Source organism: Hyperoodon ampullatus (genome assembly GCF_949752795.1).
Source record: "Hyperoodon ampullatus genome assembly, chromosome: 6".
In the NCBI taxonomy this organism is placed as follows: Eukaryota; Metazoa; Chordata; class Mammalia; order Artiodactyla; family Ziphiidae; genus Hyperoodon; species Hyperoodon ampullatus.
In genome coordinates, this window is record NC_136919.1 from 121,195,157 (window position 1) to 121,210,349 (window position 15,193).

A 15,193-nucleotide genomic window follows, 5' to 3' on the forward strand; every position below is an offset into this window, starting at 1 on the left:
GCTCTTCTTGATGGTGACACCATAGGAATCCCTTTCTTTTTCAGAGAGTGGTTCCTATTTTGCCATTTCTTCTTCACAGATGGTCATATACACACCCACAGCTTCAGTAACTCTCTGCACATTCACGTATTTATGCATCTCTACTGTAGGGCCCATTTAACGTCCTTCTTTTGGTGTCTCATTCAAGCTCATCATATGAGAAACAACACACATGGTCCTCCCTCCTCCACCTGACATCCCCAAAGCCAGTTTCTCCTCCAGCATTTCCTGTGACCATGAGGGGCTCCATCTTCCAAACACGTAGATAAGCCAAAACTGGGTTTGTTGAGCTGACCCTCACATTTCCCTGACATTTCCCTCACTCTTACTCCTTTTCATATCATAAACATCAGTAAATGCTGCCCATTTTTCTTTCCACATTTTCCTCAAACCTATATTCTTTCCATTTACTCCATCACTATCCTAGTTCTAATTACCAAGACAATTGCAACTATTAGCTGGACCCTCCATTCAGTCTTCTTCATGAAAACCAATCTCTACAACCAGTTATTTTTTTCTAAAACATATATCTGCTCATATCAATTCTGTTTGAAGCCTTTTATGCCTACCCCTGATCCTAAAGATAAAGTCCCAAATTCTTTTTATAGCCTACAAGACCCAACACGATTTGGTCCTTGCATGTTTCTCCAACCTTATTTTTTGGTCACTTTTCTCCATGCTTCAGGCATATTGACTTTTAGTGTTTCATATTTTGAAAATAAGAGATTCCACATAGAACTGTGCAGGATCCTTTTTTTTTTTTAACCTCCTGTTTTTTTCAAGCTGAAAACAATGCAGCAACCACCTCAGAATTGTTAAAATGAAACAACTACCTCAGAATTATAAGGAATATTTTTAAAATGTATATTTCTGAGTTCCATTCCAAAACTACTGGACCAGACTTTCTGTGAGTGGACTGTATTTTATCATATACCCAGGGAAATTTTATACACAAAAAAACTGAGAGCGCTTATTTTTTTTAACATCTTTATTGGAGTATAATTGCTTTACAATGGTGTGTTAGTTTCTGCTTTTATAACAAAGTGAATCAGTTATACATAAACATATGTCCCCATATCTCTTCCCTCCCTCCCACACTCCCTATCCCACCCCTCTAGGGGTCACAAAGCACAGAGTTGATTTTCATGTGCTATGTGGCTGCTTCCCACTAGCTATCTGTTTTACATGTGGTAGTGTATATATGTCCATGCCACTCTCTCACTTCGTCCTGGCTTACCCTTCCCCCTCCCCATATCCTCAAGTCCATTCTCTAGTAGGTCTGCATCTTTATTCCCGTCTTCATGGGTTCAAGGTTCTTCATGACCTTTTTTTTTTTTTTTTTTAGATTCCATATATATGTGTTAGCATAAGGTATTTGTTTTTCTCTTTCTGACTTACTTCACTCTGTATGACAGACTCTAGGTCCATCCACCTCACTACAAATAACTCAATTTCATTTCCTTTTATGGCTGAGTAATACTCCATTGTATATATGTGCCACATCTTCTTTATCCATTCATCTGTTGATGGACACTTAGGTTGCTTCCATGTGCTGGCTATTGGAAATAGAGCTGCAGTGAACATTTTGGTACATGACTCTTTTTGAATTATGGTTTTCTTTGTAGTTTTTTAAGGAACCTCCATACTGTTCTCCATAGTGGCTGTATCAATTTACATTCCCACCAAGAGTGCAAGAGGGTTCCCTTTTCTCCACACCCTCTCCAGCATTTATTGTTTGTAGATTTTTTGATAATGGCCATTCTGACCGGTGTGAGAGGATATCTCATTGTAGCTTTGATTTGCATGAGAACCCTTATTCTATATGTTAGGTTCCTTTATAGTTGATGGTGGGTCTTCTCTTGCAATCAGTACTCTCAGCTTTGGCAATCTTATCTATTCCCTGATTTTAAACATAATCAGAAGAACCCACATGTAAATCTCAAGCCTCTCTTTTGCACTTTCGACTTAGACATTTAATTCCTCCTCGACATCTCTACCAGGTGGCTCACAGGCATCTCAAATTAATAAACAGGGATGTACTCAACTCATCACGGTGTCCCTACAAATCTTTCCCTTCTCCATTGTGTTTCCTCAAAAATCCACCCATCCACTTGCTCTTGCCAGAAACTTTTCTTTCACCTCTCACCAATCCATAACAATTTCCTGTCTTTACCTCCAAAAGTTCTGGTTTCTATTCACTCTTTCTGTATTAAAAACTTGGCCATCTACTGGCAGGTTTTGTCCCTACTATTTTATACTTGGTTTCCCCACCTGCATAATTACCTCCCAGGCCCACCCTAATAATTTAATACATTACAGTGAAAGGAAACCTGCTGCTCTACTATTTTAAGACCCTTCAGAGCCTTCCCATTGCATTAGTATAAAATTTAAAATCACTAATACAGCCAATAAGGCTCTGCATAATCTGGCCTTGTACTCCATCCTGGGCTTACCTCCTGTGGGCTCTTTCTGTGCTCCAGCCACACCTGCCTTCTGTCAATTCTTTCTGACCCGAGGCCTCTTGCATATTCTGTATCTTCCTTCCTTCCTCTTCTCTCCACCTTTGCTCATCTAACTCCTACTTATGTTAAAGTATCTATGTGTGTACATAAATATTATATATATATACATATACATATTTATATATATATATGATCTCTACACATTTTAAAACACGCACAAATATGTGTGTGCACAGCGTGTGTATACATAGAGACCTTCAACAAGAGTAGGAATTACCTGTGTGTGACGCTTTCCCTGAGCCCTAAATTTAAACCATACCTCTTTATTTTGTTAATTTATTTTTCTTCTTAGAATATATCCATCATTTTAAATTGTATATTTGGTTTGACTAATTAGTAATTTAGTACCTCTGTCTAATCAGATGGCAACTTCAGCTGGACTGGTGGGGCGGGGGCACTTGCATTTAGTTCAGCACCATATCCCTGATACCTAGTCCAGTGTTTGGTACATAATAGGAACTCAATAAATATTTACTGAATAAATGAACAAACATGCAAATAGAATAAATACGAGACTCCTGACATGAAAAAATGGATCATCCCTCATCTTTCGCTCTTGTGATTTAATTTTTTAAGCTTTAGGGGATGGAGGGGGAAACTTTGTGTATCAAAATTTCAATGCACATTTTGGACATTTAGGAAGTTGTGGATCAAGACATTTTCAGGCTTCTTGGTAGAAATATGTTCATTCTGAACAAAGTTTTATGCTGAAAACGTATCAAAAAAAGTGCAGCAACAATGCTGGCCAGTACTGCCAACTGACAAAATTATAAAGCGGGAGCAAACAACTGGTTACGTATTTAGTACAGCAAAGTTATTATGATACCTTAAGGGCAAGATCAAAAGTGTTTACTTCATAGTTAATGTATCCCTTAACTCAACTGTGCAGCCTGAATATATAGTTAATGAGCACACAAACAGTTTCTCTTGTCTAAAAAGGTTTACCAGGTCAATAATGTGTGAATTGAGGAAGGTGCAACTACTGAATATTTTTGGAATGCCTAAAATTTTACAGTATTTATGTGGGAAGGTAAAGCCATCAATGATGATGTCATTGATATCCAGTTGTCCCAAGTAGACAGAAAACTGCATGTGGTTTTGTATCACAGCAAGTAATTAGACTTACACTAATCAGTAACTCTAGAATCATCTCTGCTAAAGATGCTCAGTTTTTTATGTTTTACCTTCCTCTCCACCTTTATTGGTGTAACTAGGGACAACTATAAGATTTAATGCCAGCCTAAAAATTGTCCAAGGCTGGGCTTCCCTGGTGGCGCAGTGCTTGAGAGTACGCCTGCCGATAGGGGAACACGGGTTCGTGCCCCAGTCCGGGAAGATCCCACATGCCGCGGAGCGGCTGGGCCCGTGAGCCATGGCCGCTGAGCCTGCGCGTCCCGAGCCTGTGCTCCGCAAAGGGAGAGGCCACAATAGTGAGAGGCCCGCGTACCGCAAAAAAAAAAAAAGGTAGTTGGGGGCTTCCCTGGTGGCGCAGTGCTTGAGAGTACGCCTGCCGATAGGGGGACACGGGTTCGTGCCCCGGTCCAGAAGGATCCCACATGCCGCGGAGCGGCTGGACCCGTGAGCCATGGCCCCTGAGCCTGCGCGTCCGGAGCCTGTGCTCCGCAACGGGAGAGGTCACAGCAGTGAGAGGCCCGCGTACCGTAAAAAAGGGTAACTGGTATGAGTGTTTGCTGTTTTTCTCCCCGTTTTTTCAAGGTGATGCTTGGAATAGAAGTTAATAGCTGGAACTCCATATTGGATCATAATGATAGTAAGTTCTATACCATAAGCTTGACCTGGTACGGCCAGTCTTAAACTACTGTGGGTCCTTTATACTAACTCTCTATTGCTTACATCCCCAATATTTCATGAAAGAGAAATTTAACTTATATCTTGTTTTAGCCACTGTTTTCAGCTCTCTATTAATTATAATAGCTGAATTTAATCCTTACTGATAGATTTCTTAGGTTATATTGAAAAATAATATAAAATTAATATATTTGAGAACACTGGGCTACATATATATATATTGATCTTTACTGTATTAAAATTAAAACTAAGGAATTGAAAATATGTATTAGCTAATTTAAAATGACAGTAATAAACCCATTACATGTTAATATATTTCATGAAGAACAATTATATTTTCCAAAGCAAAAATGAAATGAGAAAAGTAACATTTTTAATGTCTGGCTTAATAGAGGAGACACTGGATGGATTCTTGCATCTGCTGTTGAATTTAATTTATTGCCATATGATTTATTGGTTAAAGTATATGAACAAAATCTAGCCTCACAGAAATATGCACTTGGAAAAGAGAGGAGTATCTTAATATTTTTGGATAATTATAGATATTTTTCTCCAGTACTATTTCAAAACTCAACGAGTGGTAGTTTCTTAAATGTTAGTTGCAGTCAATGAAACTGAAAGCATATCAATAACCATTTTATCCTGTTATATTAGAATTTATTGGCATATCTTACATTTTGGATGGATATTTTACCACTTTGGAAAATATTCCTCTAAGTAACGAACTTCCACATTTGATACATTTCAATAAAATGAGAAAAAAATCATTTTTTAATTTCACGACTAATCTCATCAGGGAAGCCATTGTGTTAGAAGATGTGGTGGTTCCAAATTTTCCAAACTTAATATTTATTTGAAAGCTCAAATGTTATCATTAGCAAAAATTACTGTCAGGGGCTTCCCTGGTGGTGCAGTGGTTGAGAGTCTGCCTGCCGATGCAGAGGACGTGGGTTCGTGCCCCGGTCCGGGAAGATCCCACATGCCGCGGAGCGGATAGGCCTGTGAGCCGTGGCCGCTGAGCCTGCGTGTCCGGAGCCTGTGCTCCGCAACGGGAGAGGCCCGCATACCAAAAAAAAAAAAAAAAAAAAGAAAAAAAAATTACTGTCGGTTGCTGTCATTGAAGTGATAGGCTTTGTTCATTTTAAAAAGAAAATACCCGCCAGATAACAGGGGCTGAGTAACCATTGTTTGTCTGCTGTTCTTCCGAGTAAAAACTGAATTCTGTAAAAAGTAGCTAGCTCAGCTTGCAATTCAATCACATGAGTGCTTTGTTTGTTTAAGATAACCATCATACCTCAGTGTTCAGCAGAAATGCTTTACGTGATCTTCCCATTTTATCACCCCAAATAATAAAAAGATATGTACCCAAGAATAAATATGCAGTAAAATTCATAAATTCTACTGTTTCATCAGGCAAAAACTGGCTTTTTAAAAAATTCTGAGTGAGTCACCCCATGACGTAGAGGTCCCAGCCAACAGAGACACAGGCTGAGGTCAAGGAGAACGCAGAACAAGAAATGGAAACGGAAGGAATTTCTTTCAGCCTAATACACATACATATCTCCCCGTGTTAGGTATCCTTGTATATATTATAAATTAAGCAGCATTCTCCTTTTTTCCTCCTTTCTCTTCTCTCCTACTTTGAGATACAGCGAATTGGCGGTGGTGAACTTTATAATCTGGTACTGAGAACGCAGGTTGTCAAGGTGAGATTATGAGTGACTCAGAAAAGGAACGACCATTACTCAGAGGTAGAGACAATGGCAGACCGGATATTTGATTTTTATTTTTGAGTCTGTCCTACCTTCGTCGTGGAACTGAAACACCAGCTCTTCTCTGTCCTCAAGCAGGCTGAGTTCCCAACCGGAAGTTACTCCAGCCAAGGGCTCTCCCGCTCATTCTTCTGTTTTCCAGTTTGCCGACTGCAGGTTTTGGGGCCTCTCGCTCTCCGTACTCACGTAACCAATTCCGCAAGCTCTGCCGTCAAAGACCGCGAGAACACGAGAGCGGGAAGTGTAATTTCCGGTGGGAAACCTGTGGGCTGAGTTCTGAGGAGAGCGGCTGTTTGGAGTCCACCCTACCTCAAAAAAACGAGAAGTTTAGGTATTCCATTTGTTATTGTCTCTAGCTCTAGAGTATGTTCATTTCTTTTCTGGTTCACTCATATTTGTACCTCCTCTTGGTTCTGTTTCTCAGGAGGACCTTGCCTATTACACCCAGCTGCATGATTATGGTCCGTGAGTCACTTCAGAGTCAAGCTTAGGCTCTCTTTCTCTAGCCCTTCCTGTGAATTTGGTAATCAACCAATTCCTAGTATTAAATATTCCCTTTTAATGTAGTAGAGAAGTTTTTCTATTTCACAATTGAAGCTGGACTGATGCAAATAAATTGTTCTAATATCACCCCAAATTATAATTACTTCTTTTGTAGTTGTTTTCAGTAACACAATTTTATGTTCCTTCTGACCCGAGTCAAATAATTACTTGAAATCTCAGTAGAGTACTTTCTTTAAAAAGTGATGAAATTATTGTAATTTATTGGAAAATGTAGAGATTGTATATAAAACATGCACCTCCTATATTTCCATGAAGTTTCTACATTTTACCACATTGCTTCATGTTTTTAAAAACAAATATAAGTTAGAGATGGCTGAATTTCCAGAGTACTATATATACCCTGACACTCCCTTACTTCACTGCATCACACTGTGTTCTGCCTTTTCAGAAGTAACTAATATTAAGAATTTGATAGTGACTTGGAGTCATATTATTCCATGGTACACTGGTATGTATTTAGAAACAGTATAGACTTGTTTTGTGTATTTCAAATTGTGTATAGATGACAAAATACTGTACAAACTATTGGCAACTTGCGTTTTCATACAATGCTGTAATTTCAGACATTTAACCTTACTGCTACATGCACCTCTAATTTATTTACCAAAGTTGCATTATATAAGTATTCAAAAATGTGTATATTCCCTTCCAGGTAATGGACAATTAAAACGTTTCCATTTTTTTAAAACATTCTGTAATAAATACTCTTTTTTTATATGCACATGTGCAACAGTTTATCTGATGTACTATACATACTTTAAATGGCCAGATCAAAGTGAATGCAAACCATTACTTTTAGTAGCTATTGCTAAATAACTCTACAAAATAGCTGTGTCAGTTCAAACTTTCAGCAACAGTGTATGAGAATTTTCTTTCTGCATATTTCTGTCCAAAACTTGGAGATGATTTTCTATTAGATTGTGTGTCTTTTTTATTGATGTATGTGAATGCTTTATATAGTCTCAATAATAACATAATTCTTGCAAACATTTTGTCCTACTTTGTGACTAAGCTTTTTTCTTTAAACTTCTTTATTGGAGTATAATTGCTTTACAATGGTGTGTTAGTTGCTGCTGTATAACAAAGTGAATCAGCTATACATATACATACATCCCCATATCCCCTCCCTCTTGGTCTCCCTCCCACCCTCCATATCCCACCCCTCTAGGTGGTCACAAAGCACCGAGCTGATGTCCCTGTGCTATGTGGCAGCTTCCCACGTGACTAACCTTTTAATTTTATGGTGTCTTTAGTTGAACACGCATTAATTTAATGTAGTCTAATTTATACATCTTTACTTTTTACTTTATCTTTTTCAAGAAATGCTTCCATTCTCCAAGACCGATCAGATATTCCCCTCCCCACTTTTTTTTTTAAAAAAACCCCAAGGTTTAGTCTTTTTTTGTCTCTCAAATTTAAGTCTTTAACCTACCAGGAATTAATTTTATGTATGGCTTAGGTGGAATTTTAGTTTTCTTATATTTTGTTTTTCTGTATGGACATTAACTACTCTAACATCATTTGTTATACATACGGTCCCTGACTTTTTTTTTTTAATTGAAGTATAGTTGATTTACAATGTTGTGTTAGTTTCTGGTGTACAGCAAAGTGAATCAGTTATACACACATTAAAAAATTTTTTTCATTATGGGTTATTATGGGATATTGGATATATATATTGAGCTATACAGTAGGACCTTGTCTATTTAATATATAGTAGATTGTAGCTGCAATAAGTTCATTTGTGTCATATTTTAGATTCCACATGTAAGTGATATCTTTTGGTATTTGTCTTTCTCTTTCTGACTTCACTTAGTATGGTAATCTCTAGTTCCATCCACGTAGCTGCAGATGGCATTATTTCATTCTTTTTTATAGCTGAGTAGTGTTCCATTGTGTATATATGTACCACATCTTCTTTATCCATTCATCTGTCGATGGACATTTAGGTTGCTTCCATGTCCTGGCTATTTTAAATAGTGTTGCTGTGAACGTTGAGGTGCATGGTCCTGGGCTTCCGTTGGTTCACCCTGACAGTTTTTCAGCTTTACAATGGTGGGAGAGCAATACACATTCAGTAGAAATTGCACTTTGAATTTTGATCTTTTCCCAGGCTAGTGATACATGGTAAGATATTCTCTCATGTTGTGGCAACGAGCTGCAGCTCCCAGTCAGCCATGTATATGATCATGAGAATAGGCACCAATACACTTACACCATTCTGTACGCAGACAGCCATTCTGTTTTTCTCTTTCAGCACTGCATTCAGTAAATTACATGAGATAGTCAATACTTTATTATAAAATAAGCTTTGTGTCACATGATTTTGATTCACTATAGGCCAATGTGAGTGTTCTGAGTGTATTTTAAGGTAGGCTAGGCTAAGCTATAACGTTCATTTGGTTAGGTGTATCAGATGCACTTTGGGCTTATATTTTCAACTTCCAACAAGTATATCAGGACATAACTCCATTGTAAGTTGAGGAAGATCTGTATAGCTCATATTTGAGTTTTTACTGTTCTTGGCTGTAATGGATAGTGTTGCCATGAACAGTCACGTGCATGTTTTTGGAGAATATAAATACATATTTTGGATGGATATATAGCTAGGATTGGAATTACTAGCATATATGGCTTATATGCTTATGTCCAGCTTTGAGATATTGCCGAGTACTTTTACAAAGTGGTTATAAGCATTTACCTTTCTCTCTAATATGAGTTCTCGTTTCTCTACTCATTGATTTTTAATATATATGACAAACCAATTTATAGTTGTCATTTATATTGATTTGTAAGAATCCTTTATTTATTATTTATAATATTTTATATTTTCTAAATTTCCTTCTTAGCTTTTAGAATTTGTATATTAGAATTTTTTATGTAGAAATTCATGTATGCTACATTTAATGGCAGTTTTTATATTTGTTTTCCAGTTCCATAGTTTTTACTTCTCAATCTAATTTGTCTGGGTCCTCAAACAAAAAGTTAATATAAGTGGTGATAAAGAACAACATTGCTTTATTCCCAATTTCATTGTGAACTCTGAAAAATTCATTTTAAAGGGTTCAATTTTAAGTTTCTCAACAATATTTATTATCAGGTTAAGAAAGTTTCCTTTTATTCCTACTTGGCTAAGAAATTCTTTTCATTGCCAGTAGAGCTTAAAAGTTATTTAATTATTTTTTTGCATGTATTGGAATGAGTATATGTTTTATTTCCTTTAATCCAGTAAGAAATTATATTTTCTGGTATTAAACTACCCTCGCCTTTTAAAAATGAACCCTACTTTATGAAAATGTTATTTCCCCCCTGCTTAAAATGTTATTTCCTCATTTTTGCTGTATTTGTTATACTTGTTATGATTTTTGTATTAATCTCTGTGAAATCAGTCTTTCTTTCTGGTATTGGTTCTTGTCCAAATTTTTACTAGACCCATAATATTAGTTGAATACCTTTTCCTTTAGTTTTTTCCTATAAAATAATTTCTGCATGTTAATAATTAAGATCTCTTCCTTAAGGTTCAACACTCAACAGTTTACTTTTGGGGACTGCTGTCTTTGGGTAAAATATAGGGAAAATAATACATCTATTATTAATTTCATTTTGTCAATCAGATTTTTATATTTTACAAATTGATATTATTCATTTATATTTTTACTTAAAATGACACATTCCATCTAAGTAATTTGTTCATAGCATTTATTTATAATGCTGTAAATATATGCTACACTATAATACAATTTTTCATGACATATTTTTACTGGTGGTTTTATTTCTTTTTCATCTATATTTCTGGAAGTTGGCCTGTTGTGCTTTTTTTAAAATGAATATATTTCCATCCAGTTGATCATTTCTATTCTGTTTATTTAGCCTCCATTTCATTAATATTTGCTTCTTTTTATTATTTCCTGCCCCCTAATTTCCCTTAGGTTTACTATTTTTTAGCCTAGCATTTTGAGGCCAGTGTTACAGTCCTTTATTAAGAAAAGTAGTAGGTGATGAATAAATGCTTAGGCTTTGGAATGGCTTTGGAATCAGATATATCAGTGCTGTCACCTAGTAAATGCATGACTTTAAGGAAGGAGTAAAACCTGTTTAGACCTTAGGTTCCTTACACGCAGAAGGTGAAAACAATTACCTTCCCATGAGGCTGTAGTGAAAGTTAAATGAAAAAATTTATATGAAGGGCTTCACATAGAGCCCACTGTATGGTTACATTTGTTATTCCCCTTACTTTTAAGACAAACAAGAATTAATATGCATGTTTATAATGAGAATTTTCTTAATGTTTTGTCATTTGTTTCACATTGTCAGAGGGTTGTGTGTCCTCTTTTTTTCTTTTTCTTTAAAAATTCAGTAATAGAAATCTACACTCAGAAGAAATTCACAATTACATGGAGAATTTAATTCTGGTTTATCTTGTTTATCTAAATTAATTGAGATTTGCATGCTTGAAACACATAATGTGATCATTTTGTGATGAAAACAAGCCAGTTGGGAGAATAATATTTTACCACTCTTACAAATATTTTAAGATGCATTTAAACTTTTTAATATTATTTAATTTTTTATTTTATTTACTTATTTTTTGAGGTATAGTTAATATATAATATTATATAAGTTACAGGTGTACAATATAGTGATTCACAATTTTTAAAGGTTATACTCCATTTTTAGTTATTATAAAATAATGGCTATATTCTCTGTGTTGTACATTGTGTACTTGTAGCTTGTTTTATACATAATAGTTTGTACCTCTTAATGCCCTACTTAGTTTTTTGAGAAATCTCCATACTGTTTTCCACAGTGGCTGCACCAATTTACATTCTCACCAACAGAGTATGAAGGTTCTCTTTTCTCCACATCCTGACCAATGATTTATTATTTGTATTCCTTTTAATAATAGCCATTCTGACAGGTGTGTGGTGATATTCATATTGTGGTTTTGATTTGCATTTCCCTAATGATTAGTGATGTTGAACATCTTTTCATGTGCCTGTTGGCTGTCATAATATTCTGTTTGAAAAGATATCTATTCAGTTTCTTCACATTTTTTAATTGGGTTGTTTGGTTTTGTTTTTTTTCCTGATCAGTTTTATGAATTGTTTCTGTATTTTGGATATTACCCCCTTATCAGTCATATTATTTGAAAATATTTTCTCCCATTCTGTAGATTGTCTTTTCATTTTGTCAGTGGATTCATTTGCTTTGCAAAAGCTTTTAAATTTAATTAAGTCCCATTTGTTTATTTTTGCTTTTATTTCCTTTGCTTTAGGAGACAGATCCAGAAAAAAATATTGCTACGATTTATGTCAGAAAGAGTGTTCTGCCTGTTTTCCTCTAGGAGTTTTATGGTATCCAGTCATATGTTTAGGTCTTTAATCCATTTTGAGTTTGTTTTTGTATATGATGTTAGAGAATGTTCTCATTTCATTCTTTTACATGTAGCTGTTCAGTTTTTCTCACACCACTTATTAAAGAGTGTCTTTTCTCCATTGTATATTCTTGCATCCTTTGTCATAGATTAAGTGTCTGTAAGTACATGGATTTATTTCTGGACGCTCTGTTCTGTTCCATTGTCTGTTTTTTTTGTGCCAGTACCATACAGTTTTTTTTTTTTTTTTGCGGTATGTGGGCCTCTCAGTGTTGTGGCCTCTCCCGTTGCGGAGCACAGGCTCCGGACACACAGGCCCAGCGGCCATGGCTCAGCCTCTCCGCGGCATGTGGGATCTTCCCAGACCGGGGCACGAACCCGTTTCCCCTGCATCAGCAGGCGGACTCTCAACCACTGCGCCACCAGGGAAGCCCACCATACAGTTTTGATTACTGTAGCTTCATAGTCTAGTCTGAAGTCTTAGAGTTGTTATTCCTCCAGCTCTGAATTTCTTTCTGAATATTTTTAGGCTTATTGAGGTCTTCTGTGTTTCCTTACAAATTTTGAAATTTGTTCAAGTTCTGTGAAAATGCCATTGGTATTTTGATATGGATTGCATTGAATCTGTAGATTGCCTTGGGATGTATGGTCATTTTAACAGTATTAATTATTCCAGTCCAGGGACACCATATATCTTTCCATCTGTTTGTATTGCCTTCCATTTCTTTCATCAGTGTCTTATAGTTATCCAAGTACAGGTATTAGGCTGTTGTAAATAATGCTGCTATGAACATTGGGGGTGCATATATCTTTTTGCATTAACGTTTTAGTCTTTTCCAGATGTATGTCCAGCAGTAGGATTGCTGGAGCATACGGGTGCTCAAGTATGTTTATTCCTATGTATTTTTTTCTTTTTGATGTGATGGTAAATGGGATTGTTTCCTTGATTTATCTTTATTATAGTTCATTGTTAGTGTGTAATAATGCAGCAGATTTCTGTACATTATTTTTGTATCCTGAAACTTTACCAGATTCATTGACAAGCTCTGGTAGTTTTCTGATGGTGTCTTTAGAATTTTCTATGTACAATATCATGAAATCTGCAAATTGGGACAGTTACTGCTTCCTTTCCAATTTGGATTTCTTTTTTCTTTTTTTTTACATCTTTATTGGAGTATAATTGCTTTACAATGGTGTGTTAGTTTCTGCTTTATAACAAAGTGAATCAGTTATACATATACATATGTTCCCATATCTCTTCCCTCTTGCATTTCCCTCCCTCCCACCCTCCCTATCCCACCCCTCTAGGTGGTCACAAAGCACCGAGCTGATCTCCCTGTGCTATGCGGCTGCTTCCCACTAGCTATCTATTTTACATTTGGTAGTGTATATATGTCCATGCCACTCTCTCACTTTGTCACAGCTTACCCTTCCCCCTCCCCATATCCTCAAGTCCATTCTCTAGTAGGTCTGTGTCTTTATTCCTGTCTTACCCCTAGGTTCTTCATCACATTTCTTAAAAATTCCGTATATATGTGTTAGCATACAGTATTTGTCTTTCTCTTTCTGACTTACTTCACTCTGTATGACAGACTCTAGGTCCATCCACCTCATTACAAATAGCTCAATTTCGTTTCTTTTTATGGCTGAGTAATATTCCATTGTATATATGTGCCACATCTTCTTTATCCATTCATCCGATGATGGACACTTAGGTTGTTTCCATCTCTGGGCTATTGTAAATAGAGCTGCAATGAACATTTTGGTACATGACTCTTTTTGAATTATGGTTGTCTCAGGGTATGTGCCCAGTAGTGGGATTGCTGGGTCATATGGTAGTTCTATTTGTAGTTTTTTAAGGAACCTCCATACCGTTCTCCATAGTGGCCGTACCAATTCACATTCCCACCAGCAGTGCAAGAGTGTTGCCTTTTCTCCAACCCTCTCCAGCATTTATGTTTCTAGATTTTTTGATGATGGCCGTTCTGACTGGTGTGAGATGATATCTCATTGTAGTTTTGGTTTGCATTTCTCTAATGATTAATGATGTTGAGCATTCTTTCATGTGTTTGTTGACAGTCTGTATATCTTCTTTGGAGAAATGTCTATTTAGGTCTTCTGCCCAGCTTTGGATTGGGTTGTTTGTTTTTTTGTTATTGAGCTGCATGAGCTGCTTGTAAATTTTGGAGATTAATCCTTTGTCAGTTGTTTCATTTGCAAATATTTTCTCCCATTCTGAGGGTTGTCTTTTGGTCTTGTTTATGGTTTCCTTTGCTGTGCAAAAGCTTTGAAGTTTCACTAGGTCCCATTTGTTTATTTTTGTTTTTATTTCCATTTCTCTAGGAGGTGGGTCAAAAAGGATCTTGCTGTGATTTATGTCATAGAGTGTTCTGCCTATGTTTTCCTCTAAGAGTTTTATAGTGTGTGGCCTTACATTTAGGTCTTTAATCCATTTTGAGCTTATTTTTATGTATGGTGATAGGGAGTGATCTAATCTCATACTTTTACATGTACCTGTGCAGTTTTCCCAGCACCACTTATTGAAGAGGCTGTCCTATCTCCACTGTACATTCCTGCCTACTTTATCAAAGAGAAGGTGACCATATGTGTGTGGGTTTATTTCTGGGCTTTCTATCCTGTTCCATTGATCTATCTTTCTGTTTTTGTGCCAGTACCGTACTGTCTTGATGACTGTAGCTTTGTAGTATAGTCTGAAGTCAGGGAGCCTGATTCCTCCAGCTCCGTTTTTCGTTCTCAAGATTGCTTTGGCTATTCGGGGTCTTTTGTGTTTCCATACAAATTGTGAATTTTTTTGTTCTAGTTATGTGAAAAATGCCAGTGGTAGTTTGATAGGGATTGCATTGACTCTGTAGATTGCTTTGGGTAGTAGAGTCATTTTCACAATGTTGATTCTTCCAATCCAAGAACATGGTCTATCTCTCCATCTGTTTGTATCATCTTTAATTTCTTTCATCAGTGTCTTGTAGTTTTCTGCATACAGGTCTTTTGTCTCCTTAGGTAAGTTTATTCCTAGGTATTTTATTCTTTTTGTTGCAGTGGTAAATGGGGGTGTTTCCTTAATTTTTCTTTCAGATGTTTCATCATTAGTGTAT

The 15,193-nt window shown here is 36.4% G+C and overlaps 1 protein-coding gene across 1 annotated transcript in view; it reads right to left on the reverse strand.

The window, feature by feature from the left end:
- Nucleotides 1-6,265: 6,265 nt before the first annotated feature.
- Nucleotides 6,266-15,193, reverse strand: part of ADAM29 (ADAM metallopeptidase domain 29) — a gene marked incomplete at both ends in the record, with an annotated part of 32,991 nt that continues 24,063 nt past the window's right edge. The window contains 1 exon segment of the mRNA XM_079706765.1: nt 6,266-6,447. Within this exon segment, the coding sequence (XP_079562891.1) occupies nt 6,266-6,447 (182 nt within the window).